General features: G+C 29.5%; 1 protein-coding gene across 1 annotated transcript; it reads left to right on the top strand.

Annotated features, from left to right (window-relative positions):
• Positions 1-7091: 7091 nt before the first annotated feature.
• On the top strand, positions 7092-8627 carry LOC123295779. The gene has a single exon (XM_044877229.1). The coding sequence runs from the start codon at positions 7138-7140 to the stop codon at positions 8287-8289; it is 1152 nt and encodes a 383-aa protein (XP_044733164.1). The 5' UTR covers positions 7092-7137; the 3' UTR covers positions 8290-8627.
• The last annotated feature ends 13324 nt before the right edge of the window (positions 8628-21951 follow it).

The following is a 21951-nucleotide window of genomic DNA, read 5'->3' as shown; positions in this document are numbered from 1 at the left end:
GACGTTGACTAACTAAGGTTAGTATGATGTTTCTCAGGAAAAACTCGTTCGATTTGTTGCATGTGTTATAACACTATGAGAAATTGTGTAGTCAAAAATCAATTTTTTCTCGTTATGTCTGTCTATAAGCCAAGCGCCTCGATAGGGGACTGTATCAACTCATGATGTCGTTCAGTCTCATCTGCAACGTGAGCAGTCATCACTTAAAATGAGTTAGGTATATCTAGACAGATAATGTACGGATAAAATGATCTTGATTACATGGATTTTTCGCCTGTGTTATAGCCTGTGATATTTTGGATTGGTTTCATTCTGGGGTAAGTCTACTTATAACTAGGTTGATATGGTTAATTCAAATGGACCTTCAGAAATATTAATGCATAAAGGTTATTGTAAATTAAGCAATTTTTATTTATTCCTTTTCTTTTTAAAATAATTGAATTTTTTTCCAGAGATATTTATGCTTTTTCATCTCCGACATTGTCATTTGTATAATTCTGTGTTTGTGACTTGTAAAATTCATATCCTATCCTAGAATTATCTTTTTTTATCATATCCTATCCTAGAACTTTCTTTAATTGTTTATGCATAAATATTATTGAAAATTAAGCAATTTTTAACTTTTATGCCCAGAGATATTTTTGGTTTTTTTCAATTTATTTTACTCTAAATATCAGTTCATTAATTTAAATTTGTAAAATCGGTCTGCCCTATATCCTGAGAAGCGACGTTGACTAACTAAGGTTAGTATGATGTTTCTCAGGAAAAACTCGTTCGATTTGTTGCATGTGTTATAACACTATGAGAAATTGTGTAGTCAAAAATCAATTTTTTCTCGTTATGTCTGTCTATAAGCCAAGCGCCTCGATAGGGGACTGTATCAACTCATGATGTCGTTCAGTCTCATCTGCAACGTGAGCAGTCATCACTTAAAATGAGTTAGGTATATCTAGACAGATAATGTACGGAAAAAATGATCTTGATTACATGGATTTTTCGCCTGTGTTATAGCCTGTGATATATTGGATTGGTTTCATTCTGGGGTAAGTCTACTTATAACTGGGTTGAAAAATTGCCTAATTTTTCTTTTTAAATTTTTTTTATTTTATTTTTTAAATATATTATTTTAAATTTGTAAATTCGGTCTGCCCTAAATTCTGAGAAGCGACGTTGACTAACTAAGGTTAGTATGATGTTTCTCAGGAAAAACTCGTTCGATTTGTTGCATGTGTTATAACACTATGAGAAATTGTGTAGTCAAAAATCAATTTTTTCTCGTTATGTCTGTCTATAAGCCAAGCGCCTCGATAGGGGACTGTATCAACTCATGATGTCGTTCAGTCTCATCTGCAACGTGAGCAGTCATCACTTAAAATGAGTTAGGTATATCTAGACAGATAATGTACGGAAAAAATGATCTTGATTACATGGATTTTTCGCCTGTGTTATAGCCTGTGATATTTTGGATTGGTTTCATTCTGGGGTAAGTCTACTTATAACTAGGTTGATATGGTTAATTCAAATGGACCTTCAGAAATATTTATGCATAAAGGTTATTGTAAATTAAGCAATTTTTATTTATTCCTTTTCTTTTTGAAATAATTGAATTTTTTTCCAGGGATATTTATGTTTTTTTTTATCTCTTTCTTATATTTTAGGAATACCTGTCCTGTAATTATATTAAGTGATGTCAAATTTAGGCTGATAGTATTTGGGGATTGTGATTTTGTTTTTTTAGGAATTGCGATAACGTTATCCAATTTGTCATGTTCCGGTCACGACAAATTGGATGATTATTTATCTTTTTCTTCTGTTTAAATGTAACCGGATGCACTTAAATAGAAGGAAAAGATCGTGGATTAGGCCTATAGGGGATACCACGTAAAAAAAAACGCGCTGATGTATCCTACCTCAATGGTAGTGTGGAAACGGATACAAATTTCTTTTATAATGCCTTTCTTTTGCAGTGAGAATTTTGGGTTACAAATGACAATCTTGGCTAAAAATGCAACGATCTGCCAAAATTTCAAGTATATCCATCGAATATAAATAATATCAACAAACATTTAAACAAACAACAGACTTAACAGCACACGTGAGTATTTGTTTTATGTTTCTTGTAAATAAGTCATCCAAAACAACATTTATCCAACTCAACAAGATTCAATGGTTTTCGTGATTCAATATTTTGTTTCATATAAATTATATTTGAAGGTATCATAAAGTTTCAATGCCGGAAAATATAAAATTTGTAATAAAATTTGTGCTTTTTATTTCTTTATAAATTAATAATTTATTAATTGATCACTAGAAAATAAATATTGGCTTAGGATATCGATTCTAAGTGCTGTTAAATTAGTTGCAAATATTATTTTATTATTTTAACATTTGGACAACTTTTGCTTAAGCATTTTTCTGTATCTTGCGTTTTTTTTTTCTTTCGATTCAATGCAACAATGATATATTTTTCGTATTTCGTCGTATTTCCTCCCAAATCTTACAATTTTCGAAAGAATATTTTCAACCAATTTCCTAATTTAATGTGTTATGCTATCTCTTACATTTTAGGATTAAAATTGATTAATAAAGCAACCCCAAAAACTAGCTTCAATCTGAACGAACTATTTTAGCCATAATAGATTAAAATGTTGTACCCTGTATATCCAGAATTCATGTTCCCAGAACATTTTTCCCAACTAGATTAATCAGTCCCTATATGCGTAAAATAGTATAAAATGCGAAATAAAAAACCCTATTTGTATCTTCGATTGTCAAGAAAGAAACAAGCTTTAAACTTTTTATTATTTTTTTATTTAAAATTTGCACTGAATTCTTAAGATCGTGTTAAATCGATCTTTACCGATGTCATTCACAGGTAATTACAGTAAAATTGCGTTATAAAATACTTGATATTAAATAAAATGACTTGCAGAGTTGCAGTACATGTAATAAATTAAGGGCATTATTTAATACTTGAAACAAAATATGTAATTATGAATATCATGAATTTATAAATAGGAGCCGAGTCGAGTTGAGCCGGCTTCAACACAGTAGGTCTTAACAAAATTATTTACTTTCACTCATAGCACGTCGATCGACCACCGTTGGCATTGTGCATGACTGTTCTACGGGGCAGAGGCATACTGGCGGTGTAATACGTATTGTTTTCAACAGTTAAACAATTTTTTAATTTTATTACAAGATAATTACTTTAATCTGATTACTAGACTCTTTTTTTTTTTTTTTTTTTCTTTCAAATTCAATTTCTTTGTCGATATGTCTTAGATATCTTTCTTATTTCTTCCAAATATTTTGATACTTTGATTTTTATCTTAATTAAATTTTTCTTGTGTAATTCAATGGCACGCCTCACATAGTTCAAGTATCTTACAAAAGTGATTCAAGACTCAAACAGACTTAATACTCTTTCTATTTTTTATCAGGGTAAGCTTTCATTTGGGAAAGTGGGATCTTAGATTAAAGCAATTCTGGGTAAAATGTAAACGCAATTAGCAACTGTCTATGCATGGTATTTCAACAATTAACTCAGTCAATTGTTTGTTTTCACTTGTTTTATATTTATTTTTAAAATAAGCTACCAATATTAGTTAGAAACATTACATTTTTCGAGTAAAAGATTGAATTTTTTTAATACCTAATCAGCTATAAGAGGATTCTTTAAAATTATAAACGCTTCAATTTATCTTGGGTCGTAAATCATTACAGTTTTTTTTTTACTTATTTTCATAAAAAATAACGACTCACATTGTCATAATGTTAGTCAGTAGGATGCAACTTAAGCACAGCTTGTAACAGTTACTTTTAGCAATTAATGTTACAAACAGTTGTTACAAATCATGTTCGAATTGTTTCCGTTTGGTTACTAAAAAAAGGCACAGAGTTTACGCTATATTTTAAACACTAACATATTGGAGAACTGCCAATTTTCGTTTTTAAATTTGTAATTTTGACTAGTATGTCAGTGATATAGCGTATTTTTACTGGTGTGATATAGCGTTTCAATCGTTTTATAATTATGTTGTACTAGATTGATAACGGCCCGCTTCACTGGGCTAAAAAGTAAAAACCACCGCTTTATAGTCTCCACCCTCTCTTAATATGCACAGTTTTCAATTTTGTTAAATGTAAAATAGTCATAATTCATTGAGTGTATCAGAAAGTTGGCCATGATTTATTTGACATTTACTATTTTAAATTTTTTACCGAATTTTTTAATTTATGGTTCAAAATGATGATCATAGATCTACTCCAGCTATAATCATAATTTTGAACCATAAATTAAAGATTTCTGTAAAAATTTATAAAATGGTAAATGTCAAATTTAATTGAATCTTTATATATTTTTTTTAAATATATCTTTCTAAATTATAGTTCATGTGTTATTCCGATATATTAGATATATTGCTGTACAGTTTCATTAAAAACTATTCACTAGTTTTAGCGGGAAAGCGTAACAAACAAACAAACATGCTTACTTTCACATTTATAATATATAGGGATAGAGATAGATATATCTTCTTTCATACTAAGAATATCATATCATAAGTTAAATATTACTATCTATTAATCAATTGCTATATTAAAATATTCAGACATGGCACACAATGATGATGAACAATTTTGATAAACAAGATCAATAGTAAAAATAAAAACGTTCATTTATGACGTAGTTAATTGTTTCAATTATCTTTAAATAATTAAGATTAATCAAGCAGTGTTTTTGTGTGTCTGTGTATCTGTCTGACAGGAAATTTGATCAAGAGTGTTCATAGCTATGTTTCAAGTGCGAGTTTAGGGTTCCGTACACGACAACAACCCAAAAAGAGGCGATGATCTCCAAATAACTGAGTAGGTTTTTTTGAAGCATTGCTAAGAACACTCTAGATCAAATTAACTTTCAAAAAGTAAGAAAACCACATCGGTTCGTTTGTTTAGTAACTGCGATTCCACAAATTAACACTCTCTAACTTAAAATAAAAAACTTATTTTCAAAAATTGATAAAATACATTTGTATAATTTTTTGCACTTTCCAAGTTCGTATAAATCTCATCACTCTGATATGGTAATAAAAATAATCATACTGTATACATAAATTATATATAAGTGTAATAATAAAGCTTTTCCTCTTTAATTCAAATGAGAAAGAGACAGTCATTATTAAACCTCAACAGCAGAACGTGGGTATAGAGTATATTATGTATGGTATTGTTGTATGTGGTATGATGGTAAGTTGTTAATTCTATAAGTTTATTGTTATCCTTAAAAGTAAATTTAGTTTAAACATTTCAAATGAATATTAATATGTGTTGAGTGCTGCACATATTTGAATTTCTGAATTTTGAATTTAGTTTATATATTCGTTAATATACAGGGTAAAATCAAGTACCTAGAGTTTTGTGTACCTTCAATCATTCTGTAGTCTTGGATGCTAATTGCTATATACTCAACAGCATTTGTGTTGAAATCAGAATACAGGTAGGCTCAAGACTGATTGTCAATGTCACTTTGTTTTCAAACTAACTTAAAATAGAATTTCCAAAATATTAAGAAATTTTGATTTATATGACTGTCTGTGTACAAGCTGACAATTTTTTTCAATTCATAGTGTAAAACAAAGTCGCTTCCGTCTTCCTGTCCGTTATTTCTATGTATGCTTTTAGATCTTTAAAACTACACAACGAATTTAGATGCGGTTTAATAGATGGAATGATTCAAGAGGGTGGTTTTTATGTATAATGTTTTTCAAAAACTTAAAAAGTTGTCCATCAATTAAGCTCAATTATTGACAAGATATACAACCAGTTTCAAAAATTGTTTTTACCTGTTTTTAACCTTCGGGGGGGGGGGGGGGGGAGGTGGAAAAGTGGAGTAAGAAAGTGGCGATGAATAATCGAATATTTTCAAATATACCCAAGTGAAGAATCAAATTAAAGAGCATAACAGAACATTACAAAACTGTAACCCCTACGCAAGATGATAAGGGGGGAGAGGTGAAAGTGAGGATGCTACCTGGCAAAGAGGGTAGTTCACAGCTAGTTATTTTATAAACCATACTCAAAGTAAATCATTATTTTGTTGAGCAGTACTATTAAACAAAGATAATTTCCATTTTGATTCTAGATACAGCACCTTCCCCTATCGAATAATATATGTACTATAATATATACAATATGGTACAAATTTATGTAACTAGAGTTAATGGAAAAATTGTTAGTATTATACTTTGCGTCAGCCGCCACTGTTCATTTCAGATTACTAAGCGAAGGACCTTCTTTGTATGTAAGAAAAGAGATATTTATAGCAGCCTTTTAGATTTGTATCCTTGATCAAATGAGATAAAAAGTACACTGAGACTAGGTGTTAACGGTTTTTAAGATATTTCGAAGGATATTGGATGAGCGTTATTCTCTATCTCTTCTTTACGCTAGCATAATACAATAGTCTTTTGAAATTTTAGAAAATTTGGCCTAAAGTCTAAAATTATTTGAAATAGAAATTGGTCAAAGCATTGAGAAATTAATTATTCTGGCTGGAAAATAAACACGGGACATTAATACTAAAATAAGCATTTTGACTTATTTCACTATGGACAAAAATTTAAATGAATTTTGTTCAGGTTGCGTCTGACATCTTTTCGAATGCTTCATGCCCTGTGTTCTTTCAGTTCCTTAACTAAGTTACAAGTTTAAAATTGATAATTATTCGCAACGAAGTCTGGAAAATAGACTACGAATTGAAAAAAAATGAAATGGTTTGATAATCTAGCCCTCGATGGATGGATTTAATGCAATCTTTGCTCACTTCTTCGTTTTTTAATCAATTTTTATTTCACTTCCAACTTTTGCCATGTTATCAAGTCTATTTTTAAATTTTTAAGGATAATATATGTAAATTATTATCACTTCCATAGTGATATAATTGTTTACTTTTGTTTCAATTGACATACCTGAACTAAAGATTTTTATAATTTATATTGTGTTAGAATCATAAACGTTTATTAGTGGACATTCTATTAAATAACGTTGTAATTTAATTTATTCCTTTCAGGATTAAATACAATCTCGTTATTTATTCAATAAATTAATAACTTACAAATTAAATTACAATCATTTAAGATGGAAAAATTGTTTGTCCACTTAATAAGAAGAAGCGATGAATATTTTGAATTAGCTGGACTATCCGAAGATAAGCGGTTATGGTTTAGCTTACCAGATGAACATAAAAATTTATATGAACATAAGGTATTATCATCAAAAACCACCATTAAAAGTGCAATTGCTGCTATTAAACCGATTAATGGTTTCCGAAAAATTGGCATTAAATTAGATGAGGATTTGAAAAAAGAATATTTTGATGAAGATGGAAACCTTAGCTACAAAAACTATCCGTTACAGGAATCTGTAGTTTTTTTTGATGTGAGTGAAAAACTCCAAGAAGAAAATTTTTTAATTAAAAGAATCAAGGAATTAGAATTAAAATTAAATGACAAAGATGAGATAAAATTGCAAAATATAGAAAAGAAGTTTGTTCTTGATAAATATGACAAAACACAAAACCCTTCTGAGTGGTTTTCTAAATTTGAAAGTGAATGTGACCGAAATAAAATAAAAAGTGGTACCCAGATGATTGAAGCTTTACGATTTTTTGTCGCTGGATCGGCCAAACACTGGTATGAAGGAAATTTGAAAAAATTTGGTCTAACTAATTGGTCTGAATGGCGAAATTCATTTTTTTCCATTTTTATTGACAAAGGTTGGACAGCTGTCAGAAAAGCATATACCTATAAATACTTAGGCGGCTCATTGATCGATTACGCTTTAACAAAAGAAAATTTATGTTTAGAAGTAGAAAGTGATAGTACTATGAGTTCCAGAATAAACTTGATTGTAATGGGTTTACCATCTCAAGTTCAAGATGAGCTAGATCGCGAAGACATTAACACTATAAAAAAATTATACAATGAACTCCGAAAGCTAGATGGTCAATATAATAAACGTTCGAAAGAAAATAAACCATATGATAATCGGCATGAAAAAACAAAATTAGGAGAATCGACTAAAAAGAAACAAATTGATATACCCTTGAAAAAACCATGCTACATGTGTGAAGCTCTTGGTTGGAAAAATCGATTTCATCCCTCTAACGAATGCCGAAATAAAATACTGTACGCTCAGAAAAAAGAATCTAATTTAATTGAAACGAAATCTGATTCAGAAAATGAGGCTGAAATGATGAAAATGGAAATTGACCAAAATTCTTTAAACTAGAGAGCCCGGATAATTTGATTCCATTAATTCATGTAAACGTAATTATTGATGATAAAATGAAAATAAAAGCAGTGTATGACTCAGGATCTAACGTGAGTCTAATTAATCAAAGAGTTGTAGATGTATTAAAAACAAGTTTGTTAAAGCATAACACTGCATTCAAGACAATTAATGGTTTCAATTTTAGTTCGGCCCGGGCAAACATAAAGCTTAAAATTGGAAATATTACAAACAATTTGAATACTTTTGTAGTTAAAAATTCAGAATTTTCTTATGACCTGTTACTAGGTTTAGATGCTATTAAAAAATTTAAACTAATTCAAGACGAGAATTTAAACATATACCAAAAACCTAAAAATGATGAGATGCTCCAAATAAGAAGTAATCAAAATCAGAAGAAATCTTGTGAAATTTCTAACAAAATAATTACAAATGAAAATAAAGAAGATAAAGAAAATGTAAAGAAAGAAGATAATATAGATGTAAAGAAAGAAGATAATAAAGATGTCAATAAAGAAGATAATAGAGATGTAAAGAGAGAAGATAATAGAGATGTAAAGAAAGAAGATAATAAAGATGTTAAAAATTTTAATAAAGAAGGTAAAATCAATGAAAATGAAAAAGAAGAGAAAAACACTGAAAATATTAGAATTTACCATCAAGAAGAAACTAATGAAAATCAGTTCAAACCTAAATTAGATCACATAGATGGATATGAAAAAAAAGTAGAACTTTTAAATATTATTGAAAATCACAAGAAAATTTTTGCCAAAAATAAATTTGATGTCGGTAAAGTAAAGTCTAGAGAGGCCGAAATAAAGTTAATGAGAGATGAATATGTTACGGCCCGCCCTTATAAATGTTCTATACCAGATGAACGTGAAATCAAAGATCAAGTACAGAAGTTACTAGCATCCGATCTAATAGAGGAATCTGATTCACCGTTCGCATCACCGGTAACACTCGCATATAAAAAAGAAGATGGAAGAAAATCAAGGCTTTGCATCGATTTTAGAAACTTAAATAAAATAACTATCCCAGAGTGCTAATCCAGTAAATATGTATGAAAATGTGGGGTTGCTGTGCAAAAGATCGGGTAGTTTTGATTTTTGGATATGTTGTTAGTGTTGAGCCCATGACTTAAAATCCAAGTTTTCCACCTCGGGGTGCCAAGGCGCGCAGCGGGGCGCGCCACTTTTTAATGAAATATCGAAAATTTGACCATTCCTAAGTGAAATCTCGCGAACGGTTTATTTTAAAGAAAATATTATTTTAATAAATTAAAGGGTAATAAATTTGTGACAGTTTAAGCCCAACACCAGGTTTGTAGCGTAAATAATGGCTGAATTATAGATCTTCAAAATAAATTAACTAAGATAATTGGGATCAATGATATAGGTTGGTAAACCTGCATTATTAATTGATCAGCTGAGTGTTAGTAGTTTAGTAAAAACAAATTAATTCTATTGTCATGTTATTGTCAGATTTGTTGTTTAAAATGATCTGAATGTTCGTGCATGGTTATTGCTTAAAAGTATCATTTTTAAGATACAGAAGTGGCTAGGTCAAGAGAAAAACCCTCTTGAATGGGGCTGGGTATCTACCAGATTTGGGCTCTCTCCCCTCAAAATGGACAGAGATGCAGCTCCTGAATCCCTTCTTAAAATGATATCTTGCAATTGTAAGAAAGCGTGCAAGAACTCATGTGGTTGCCGTAAAGCTGGTCTTATATGTTCTTCTCTATGCACCTGTTCTCTAGGAGAATCTTGCGAAAACGTTTCGGAAATAAATCCGTTTGAGGGGAGCTTTGAAGACGAAGACGACATGCTGGCGTCAATAAATAACTCTAAACATGAAGATATAGGAGAGTTAAATTTTCCACTGGATGAAGAGAACAAGGAGCATCAGGCAGAGCTTGAGCATTTCCATCCTGGCCCATCAAAAATGCGAAAACTTTAAATAGATACTGTTATCGTTATTTGTAACAAATACTTCCAAAGTGTACTGTATTGTTTTAACTAAATAGGACATTCATTGATAAAAAAATGTTAATATATAACTCCTACAAACACACTTTTCATTCTTTCTTTCATAATTTTATTAATACTTTCTTTTATTCTTTTATAGCAAATAAACTAACATACACAATTAAATTATACGCGGCGTTTGATTTAAACAATTATATTGTGGAAATATTTTTAAAAAATCACGATTTTCACAAATCTTTGAAAAATTGGTTTATTTTGAAGGTTTGTATTTCAGCCATTATTTACGCTACAAACCTGGTGTTGGGCTTAAACTGTCACAAATTTATTACCCTTTAATTTATTAAAAAAATATTTTCTTTAAAATAAACCGTTCGCGAGATTTCACTTAGGAATGGTCAAATTTTCGATATTTCATTAAAAAGTGGCGCGCCCCGCGGCGCGCCTTGGTACCCCGAGGTGGAAAACTTGGATTTTAAGTCATGGGCCTAACACTAACAACATATCCAAAAATCAAAACTACCCGACCTTTTGCATACCACAATGTATTATTTTACTGAACTATGCTACCCATTTCCAACAATAAATGATATAACGGAAAAAGTTTCGAAATGTAAATACTTTACTGTTGTTGATATAAACTCCGCTTTTTGGTGTATTAGGTTAAAAGAAAAGGACCGTGAGAAAACTTCTTTCGTTACAAAGTACGGGAAATTTATGTTCAAAGTATTACCTTTTGGATTGAAAAATGCTCCTGCAATCTTTCAACGCATACTTTCAAATATTATAAGACGAAATAACCTAGATGAGTTTTGCGTCAACTACATGGATGACTGTCTTATTTTCTCACGCAATTGGAAAGATCACATGCAACATATCTCAAGATTTCTTGAAGTAATAGGAGAAGAAGGATTTAAATTAAAGCTCGAAAAGTGTAAATTTGCAGCCCAATCGGTTAAGTATCTTGGCCATTACATTGAAGAAAATAAAATATCACCAGCACAAGAAAATTTAAAGGCAATAAAAAATTTGAAAAGACCTACAGATAAATCTGGGGTTCGAAGTGTTCTAGGAACAATAAATTACTTTATAAAATATATCGATCATAGTGCTCAAAAATTTGAGCCCCTTCACAGATTGCTGAAAAAAAATACTGAATTTATTTGGACGGAAGAATGTGAACGCAGCTTCTCCATGATCAAAGAATATCTGTGTTCCCGTCCAATTTTATCAATTTATGATGTCGAAAAAGATGTTTACATTGACACAGACGCTAGTCAAAAAGGACTTGGAGCGACTTTGAGGCAACCACAGTCAGATGGTCTATTACACCCTGTAGCTTATTTTTCTAGAAAACTGTCAGAAAGAGAAAAGAAAATGGAAACGATTCATTTAGAATGCAAGGCGATAAAAGAAGCCATTAAATACTGGAAATACTATCTTATTGGACGAAAGTTTTTCGTTTGTAGTGACCATAAACCATTGGAAAATTTAAGAACAAAGTCACGAACTGATGAGATTCTTGGCGATCTGGTCCACTACTTGTCACAATTTAATTTCCAGATAATATATAAAAAAGGAAAAGAAAATATTATCGCTGATTTACTATCACGGCAACCAGTTTTAGAATATTTCGAAAATGAAGATGTCATTCAAGTGGTCAATTTAATAGAATTGTCTGAAATAAAGAGGGATCAATATGAAAATCAAAGAGAACTTACAACTGCAAAGGGAACTGAGCGTAGACACGATATTATATTTAAGATGTTAAAAGGAAGAAAGCGGATTTTTGTATCGGAAAAGTTAGGCCTTGAAATAATTAACAAGTTGCACAATCACTATGGTCACATTGGTGTTGCACAAATGAGAAACAAAATACGACAACACTACTATTTCAAAAATTTAGATAAACTTATCATTGACTTTTGTAAAGGCTGTGTGACATGTAGGCAAAGTAAAACTCGCCGAGGAAGATTGATTGGAAAATTGTCAAGAATTGGACCTGCAACAGAACCCTATGAAATATTGTCCATAGATACAGTGGGTGGTTTTGCCGGAAATAAGTCTATAAAGAAATTTATGCACATACTAGTGGATCATTTTAGCAGGTATGCTTGGATTTCTACTACAAAAAGCCAATGCGCAAAAGATTTTATAAATCTTATACATCCGATCGCTAAAAATAATAAAATAAAGTTGATTCTTGCCGATCAATATACTGGACTAAATTCCGTAGAACTCAAAAATTACCTAAATAGAAGAGGTATCCAACTTGTTTTTACAAGCATAGATTGTGCAAGTTCAAATGGTCTCAACGAACGTTTAAATCAAACTCTAGTTAATAGAATTAGGTGTAAAATTATTGATGGAGATAAACGAGCATGGCCTACGATTGCTGCTGAATGTGTTGAAAATTATAACTCAACGATTCATAGCTCTACTAACTATGAGCCACAATATCTGCTCCTAGGCAAGAAATCAAACATTTCGCCAATATATGAACCACCTAGTGATTTAGCTGAAGACCGCCAGCAAGCTTTCATTAATTCATCCAGAAGTTTTATGGAAAATAAAAAAAGAGTTGACAAAAATCGAACAACTTTTCAATTTGAAATTGGAGATCTTGTGTACGTAGAGAATGGGAACAAATTAAATCGCAATAAAATGGACAAAGTTCGCCTTGGGCCTTTTAAAATATTAAGCCGGATTTCATCTTCGTTTTATGAAGTTGATTGTGGCAAGAAAAGAAGTGAATCAAATTATTTTCATAGCAGTAAGCTGTCACCTTTTACTTCGCAAAAAATGACTTCGGAGGGGAAGGTGTAAATTATTATCACTTCCATAGTGATATAATTGTTTACTTTTGTTTCAATTGACATACCTGAACTAAAGATTTTTATAATTTATATTGTGTTAGAATCATAAACGTTTATTAGTGGACATTCTATTAAATAACGTTGTAATTTAATTTATTCCTTTCAGGATTAAATACAATCTCGTTATTTATTCAATAAATTAATAACTTACATATAGCCAATTCGTCATAAGGAATTATTATAAAGATTTTTAGAGAAGCGATCTAACATTATTCTATTAATGGAGGGTAAGTACTTTGACGTGTGAGGGTTGTCTTGACTTCTTTCAAGATTACCTACAAAAAAGCAACCATACATTAAAGAGATAATTTAATGGAAATCACTTTGCAATACAAATAGAAGTTTCTACATAAGTGTTTTTTTATATATTTTGAGTATCGTAGTTTAATATTTTGTCAAAATTCGAATTTGTGATTAGATAGAAGAAGTTGATTTGGGTGAGCTCGAGCAATTTATTACTAAAATACGTTTATTTATTTAATTGAAACATATACTTCATATACATTGATCATTTTATAACAGTACTTAAATATTGACCTGATAAAGATTAGTAATTTGACCTGGATCCTGTAAGTATAAATTAGAGATTTAAAGTATTTGTTAGGTAACAAACATTACACATTAATAATTTATATTCACACATTAATGAATTAAATTCTGAACCGGTTAAATATTTTGTTTTCCTTATTATTATCATTACTCAAGTGTTATTTTATTTTGACCCATTTGGCTTAAAATTCAACCTATATAATATATAATGCATACATACTTATATACATTCGTACGGGATATATACAGGATGCGGCAGAGAAGTGTGCCATTTTGAAAACAATGTAAAAAGAAATGCCATCAATATTTCTAAAATTATCTTTTTATCACCTTATTATCCACTTCTAACTGAGGTTGGAAATTAATAGATAATATTAAGAACCCCTTCAAACCTTAATCCATCTGCTCCAGAATGTAGAAATGTTTACCGGCATGTTCTTACCAATTACTAAGGCCACTCGTGCTGCAATGCTAATTCGAATGTAACGGATGAAGATTAATATGCACTGCTTTTTAACTTTAAAAATACACAGAATGGTGATTCTTAGAAAACAAGTGTCAGGACATACAATTTTTGTTTTCTATTTTTCTGGAAAAATTTAACGTTTGCCACAAATATCAAAAAAACAGATAATTTTGACTCGAATAAATTTTTTTGCCGAAGTTGTAGCATCAGTCAGGATTTTTCAAATTTTATCTCTAATGGTGCACTTAACATCTGTACCAATTTTCACCACTATGTGAATTTTTGTAAATTGATGTTTACTTTGACCGAACTATTAAACTACATGATAGACTAATGAGGAAAATAAAAAGTACTGAAAAGAATTAAAATTATTCAGTTTCTTTAGTAAATGGAGTTCAACTCTTTATTAGTTTTAGCGCCAATACAGCAGCAGCACTGCTGGTGGTCTTTTAACTACTATTTATCGAATTCTCAATTTCAGTGCTTCTAAATCTTTTGGAGAAAACGTTTTTACACGATAATCGTAGTGTTAGAGTATTCTTCACTCCATTGTAACTGAAAAAGGATAAAAAAAGCGTCATCCAAGAAAGGAAAACATGATTTCATTAACAATATTAACTTAAAATTGACGTAAAAACAATTTTTTTAGTACGTAGTACTACTAACAGTAAAGTAGTAAATACTTAATTTTCAAAAATGCTTTAAGATGGAAAAAATATAAATTTGTAAAAAATTTTTATAGTTTTTCAAAATCGTACACTTCCATGCCTTTCTCTGTACATATTATAATAATAGTAATATGTAATATTATTAAACATACTACTCCCATCAAATTAGCTGAAATTTCATATGAATTACTTTGTTTTGGAGGCGACAATGCCACTAATGCCAAATTTTAGCTGATAACTTTTATAGTAAAAAGTTACAATTACGCTAAAAAAAAGGGTGATTTAGAAAAATCAACGATTTTTCCACAATTTTTTGAAATTAAGTCGAAAACTGTGCATTTTAGAGAAAAGAAATTATATGTATGTATAACCTGATTCTTATCTTTTATATTTTCTGAAAAAACCTAAAGTAATTTGAAATTATTGTGTTTTTTTTGTGGTTTTTTTTATTTCGTTTTAAAAACCATGCATTTTAGGGAAAAATACTTCTGATTAAAGTTGTTAAACATAAATTTCCTACTAATTTGTTTGTATATTTTGATTATTCCCAATCGTTTTTCAAACAAATCTATATTTAAATATACGAGGCATGCCTACTTTTGGTGAAAATTATGATGTACTAAAAAAAAATCTATAGCACATCGATAACACTCTGTAACGTTAGATTGGAAAGTTTTTCCCCTATAATGTACAGTTTTTTTATTTTTTATTTTAATATCGACTTTTTCAAAAATTGCGAAAAATTAGGAACAATCCAAATATAAAGAGCGATAGGAAATTTTAAACTTAACAACTTTTTTCAAAAGTGTTTTTTCCTTCAAGGCATAATTTGAAAAAAAAAAATTAAAAACACGGGAAATAGTATATTGATGTAGATTTTTCATTTAATATGAAAGATAAGAAAAAGTTTAGTTCTACAAATCGATTGTAAATTACGCTTAGTATAGCTTTGAACTGGCCTATTTTTTCTCTAAAATGCATAGTTTTCGAGTAAATTGTAAAAAATTGGAGAAAAAAATGGAAAATGCTTCATTTTTCCGAAATCATCTCTTTTGCATATTTTAAAGTTGTACTTTTATTCTACAGATTAGAAGCTTAAGTTTGGCAAACGTGGCGTTGCTTCTTCCAAAACTTCCAGCAAATTTGATGGGAGTATACGGTATAATATAGTTTCATCTTATACATTAACATTGTATAGGGTAGGGTACATGCACTGTTTACCATTTTAACATATTAGTGTTATTACTATATCCCATAAAATGTTATTGTTATGTATTTGTACAGGATATGTTTTTAAAGATGAGGAATATTATTAATACCATAATATTCTCAGGAGTGATTCTAAATCAGAAATATGTTTGTGTGTCTTTTGTTTGAATAAAATACTAAGAAGGTATAGTCAGTTTGAAGAACAACGCATATTTAAGGTTGTATTTTAATTTTGGTTAATAAATCTTGAAACTTTAGATACAGGACGATAGTATCATCCTTATCAAAATTTCAAATAAGTGGAACACTCTAAAATCATTCATTTCGAAATTAAACCCTTTAAAATAATCATAAAGCGACGGGTATACGGGCAAATGGAAATGGACTAATATGAACACATATCAAAATTTTCTAAGCGCTATAAAATTGGGACTAAACACCTTGATATATTTCAAAAAAATTGTTTATAACAAGTAAAATTTACAAAATTTAAAAAATCCTCGACAAATGCGATTTATTCCTTGTAGATCGATTTTTGGAAACTTAACTATGAAATGTTCTCAATCAAGTCAGTTGGTCCGTAGAGGCTACGATGCCACTAAGAAACACACAGACGCACAGATAAACACTTTAAACTTCAAAACACTCCTTAAATCAATATCAAAGTAATGGTCAAGGACATTAGATGAGATGAAAAGGATACTTAGAGAGCTGTCATTTTTGGGACAAATTTTTGGAAATGTTTTAATTGAAATTGAAATATTTGAGTTGACTTTGTTCTTTTGAATTATTGTTTTGAATTACCTAATTATTTTACCATTTCACTTTTCGAAATGAATTGAACCAGGTTTATTTAACCATTCATTTCCATAGTAATTATTTATATGTTACATTTATTTGTCATACCTTTTCCAAACTGAATCGATTTTGAAGATCATCTTCAATTTTTTAGTTTTTTCGGGGGACGGAACTCTAAGCTTGCACTTGAAACATACCTAAGAACATTCTCCGTTAAATTACCTTAGTGCTTGAAATTCAATTGCAGTTTCCTTTAACTAACATTCTTATCTGGAAAACTGCTTTTCTTTACAAATTTTTTTTTACCAATGAAAAGGATTTTCAAAAAAAATTATAAAGTTTCACACTAATCAAAGAATGATTTCTCGCAAACCAAAAATGTGTATAGAGAACAGCCTTAACAAATAAAATGTGGCCAACAACTATTTAACTATTATGCCTAAATATTGTTTACTCACATAACCATTTAGTGTGAAATGCTCTTTATATATCAAATAAATTGTATTGCAAATATGATTTTGTTCCAATCCACTTAACTTTGTATAAGATGAACATATTAAGTAGCTACACCAAAGGCGGAACTCTGACTCTATTCTTAAACATAATTATACTACTACCGCTATCAACTATATTATCATTGTTATTACTTTCATATATACAGTTAACAGTTGTATGTAAGATGTTCGTTCATTGCAGCAAATGACCTGACAAAAATTGACAATCAATTCAAGTGCACAAATAAATTTTGCTTTTTTTTGGCTCTTTAGCATTTTTCAGTAAGTAAGTCAAATTGTATTTTCTGGTATTCGTGTGTATTGATAGTATATTACACACCTAGAGAGCAAACGACGGAAGCGGAAAGCGGTTACTTCGTTTTGCACAGTAGGCAGAAGGTTGACACTTTCTGTCCGGAAGTGAAAAAAAAAATTTTTTTTAAATTTTAAGATATTTCAAACGAATTTCTATAAATTTTATACCTTAACTTTTTTTTTTCTAAATGCGCAAAATTAATTCCTCAAAACGCTTTTAATGGACTCTATTTAATTAGCCTCCAAAATGAAGTTTGGTAAATGGTGAATAGAATCACAAATAATAATAACATAATCAAAATTAATTTATTTTTGTCTTAAGGTTTAAAAACAGTTCTCATTGTGCACAAATAAAAAATGTATTGTGTTGTTAATCAAATGTAATAATATTTTCTCCTCTCCGGGCGGAATTAGTCAGTTATGAATAACTTGAGCAAAAGTTCCTCCAATACAGGACTATTAGTTATACAAAAATAAAGAAAGGATATTTCAGTTCTTAAGTTTTATCTGTTGGATTTCATCCTTAAAATATTTAAAAACAATTTAAGTTCGTTCTGTCTATGTATATCTTTAAAAAGTAATTTTCTTATTTACGAACTATCATTTATTTCAATTACAGTTTTGTTTTGTTATTATCCTGTCCCTATTCAATACATATTTGCTGCTAGATGATACAAATCAAATGATATAGTTTCAAGTATTTAAATAATTGATAAGCATTTCATGAGTCCATAAAATAAAACCCTCCTGTCATTGTAAATTCAAAAAAACTAATGTATAAAATATATTTATAACAAGTTAAAACAAACAATTGACTGAGTTAACTGTTGAAATACCATGTTTAGGCAGTGTTGATAACTCTGTCACATTACACATACATACATGTCACACATACATAACTGACATACCCATATAATACATAGTATACAATTTGCGCTCTCACAGGTAGACACTGATGTTTACGAAAAAATGTTTTAAGGTAGTTCCTCCGCGACCGTCCAGTCAAAAAGTTTTGGACTAATACTATCATTCAGTGCATTAACTGTGCTATGACTATTATACATATACCATATATTATTTTCACAAGACTGTAGTTCCTCACTACTGTTTCTAGTATACATATAAACACACACACTATGACATATGCCTTTAACATTAGTCTTCATATCTTTTCCACAAAAATCATCGCTAAAACGAGTTATTTATTTAAGTTTTTTATCGAAACTATATGGTAAATAATTTTTATTTTTATTTATATATTTTCTAAATATAGTATTCTACATTATATTAGTTTTTCATAGAGATGGTGGACGTCATTCATTGGTAAATAAATATAATATTTGTAAATTTGTGTATTTTTATACACTTCTCCCATGTACACGTACAAATTGCGTCACTTTTAATTGCTAATATCTCATGTATGGCATGGTAAATCATCTTCTAATTTTAACAGCAAGTGTATTATGAATTAAATATTTTATATTCTGAGTTTTGAGAAATTCTTGGGATATCACTTTCGTGTAGGTACTACTATTTGAACTTTTGTCTATACTCTATATCTAACGGTTTATAATTATAATATATAACCCAATCGACCTATGTTGCTCATTTAAGAACATGACCACACTTTTTACGTCCCGAGCACGCTATAAAAATTTCAGATTGATATCTCTTTTCGATTTGAGTAATCGGGATGACAGACAGACAGACAGACGACAGACACACAAGCAGACAACCGGAAATGGACTATTTAGTTGATTCTATGAACACATATACCAAAATTTTTTCGTAGCATCAATATTTTTAAGTGTTACAAACTTGGGACTAATCTTAATATACTATATATATTTCATATAATAATAATAATGGGGTTTACCTCCGTTTCTCTGACATATACGCCTATAACAGAGGCCACTCACATCATTATTTGTTAATCTTTATTTATTTAATTACAAAGATATTTACAATTACATTTTGATGTGGGTGGAGTCGGTTACTTTGTTCTTATCCAAGCCACGACAATGTGATCAATTTTGCACTCCCATTAATAATAAATTGTTCACATTGCCGCTGCCTGGATTCGAACACTCAAAATGGACAAACAGACAAAGACAAATGCCTTAAACCGCTCGGCCATTTAGGCTCTATATATTTCATATAAACATGGTATAATAATATTAATACGAATGTATAAAATCGAACGCCTGACCACAAATTTGGAAGTTTATTCAAAGTGAATTTAACTTTTCCAAATGTTTAAAATAACTCATTTAATTAGTCAACAAGATAAATAAATAAATATCATGATTATCCACATTATTTTATTATTGATTCAAATAGATTTCAATATCAATAAATAATCTATTTGGCCTGATTGCAATTTATTTGTCAATGTAAAATATGTATTGATACAGAACCAAGCCTATTCTTATAATTCAACGTTGGCGACATTTATAATACATACAATATACGGAGCAATTTTATTCAACAATAATAATAGTAAAAACTTAGCAAATGATTTCACGCACGTTTATTATTCTTTTCACAGTTTACCCTCTCGGTTTTCAGTTGCCATAGCTTGAGTTAATTTGATCCCATGTGTTTCTTTTATCTTGAAATGGATTATTTTCTGAAGATATAATCGGTTTTGCTTTTTTTTGAATTAAATTAAATCTAACTATTAATAAAGTGGAACTTTTGATTTAAAGCTTGGAAATAGAATAATTTGCGATAACTCTAAGACTTTGTTAAGAATGTTGAAACAATATTTAAGAATTTTGTAAAATTACAAATTTAATTTAAAAATTGTTTTCAATACTAAAAACGACCAATTTTTCGTTTTTCCAAGCATTAAAATATAATATAAGGCGTAAATATGGACAAGTTAATGAACAAGGATAGCATATCATTCGTTAAAAATAAAATAAATAAAAAAAACTCTGAATAACAAACAGTAATAAAAATAACTTAAGTAAAATGAAATAAAAAATATTCTTAAAAGCCAATCAATTGATTACGATAACATAATGTAGTTACAATTATTGCTATTTTTGGAGTCAGTGTCAGCCAAGGAAACACATGCTGACAGAAGAAGAAGAATTTGCTAAATTTACTTGGCTTTACTTTCTTATTATTGGTATAAATTTTTTATTATTTATTTTTAGTGAATCTGAAATACACTAACTAATTTGTCACTAAAAAAAGAATCACCGAAATCGGTTAGCGCGATATTGAGTTATTCGTCCATATATGTATGTTCGCGCACATACTTGTAAATTTGAGACTGATATGGTTTTCTTATGGATGCGATTGTCAGGAAACCAAATTGGAATGGGACCACACAGCAAGTACCAGCTTTCTATTAGAAAAAGAATCATCAAAATCGGTTCAACCAGTCGAAAGTTCTTAGGTAAGAATACTCAAATTTGCGGATTTGGCAACTCTAATTACAAAGGTTTATTTTGAATATAGCCGATATAATAAACTCAAACTTAAAATATATATTTATTTGAAAATTAACTTTATTTCTTGTGTTGTACTAATTTAAAGAATAAGTTTCAAATAAAATATAAAATGTATGTAAGAAGTAGTAAGTTTCATGGAACTTTTCATATAATTTATCATCCATAATAGCCTACCATATAATAATAATAATAATAATATATAAAGTAAGTAATAATAATATAAGAATCGTTTTTTAAAAGATTATTTCATATTAAATGTCGAATAAGCAATTATATGGATTTATATCCAATAATCATATAAAAATATATATAACCAACCATAACCCCTAAATGTAGTAATCTTTTTTATCAACATTTACTTTTTATATTATTTTACCACACATATATACATATTACCGCATCCACCGTACGTACACACAATCCTTTATAGAATTAATCATTTTCTTTCGTAATTTCCCTCCTCGTTTTTGTTAATAATAATATAGCCAGTAGCCTAAACCAGGAATGAATGGTGTTTAAGTTTAAGGGATTTACAAAGTGTCCTAAAAAAGAATGACATAATTTATTTCAACTTCTCTTCAAGAATAGAGTAAATACGAAGTTTGTCTCCCAAGAGACGCATATCAAGGTAGTTTTGTCTGTTGTAGAAGGTCGTGAAATAAGAACGCTCTGATCAAGTAGCGGTAAGCGATGTGAAACCTGCAAAAAGAAAAAGAAGCGATTCAAGTTTTTTCTTACTTGGAGTTACATTTTACTTCCTCATCGAAGTAAAATGATGACGAAGTTTTGACTTAAAAACTTGAATGCTAGTAATATTTGCCTCTAAAGAAGGTTAACA

This window comes from Chrysoperla carnea, chromosome 3 (genome assembly GCF_905475395.1).
Source record: "Chrysoperla carnea chromosome 3, inChrCarn1.1, whole genome shotgun sequence".
In the NCBI taxonomy this organism is placed as follows: Eukaryota; Metazoa; Arthropoda; class Insecta; order Neuroptera; family Chrysopidae; genus Chrysoperla; species Chrysoperla carnea.
The sequence above is the reverse complement of the archived record's forward strand: the minus strand, read 5'-3'. Positions and strand labels throughout refer to the sequence as shown.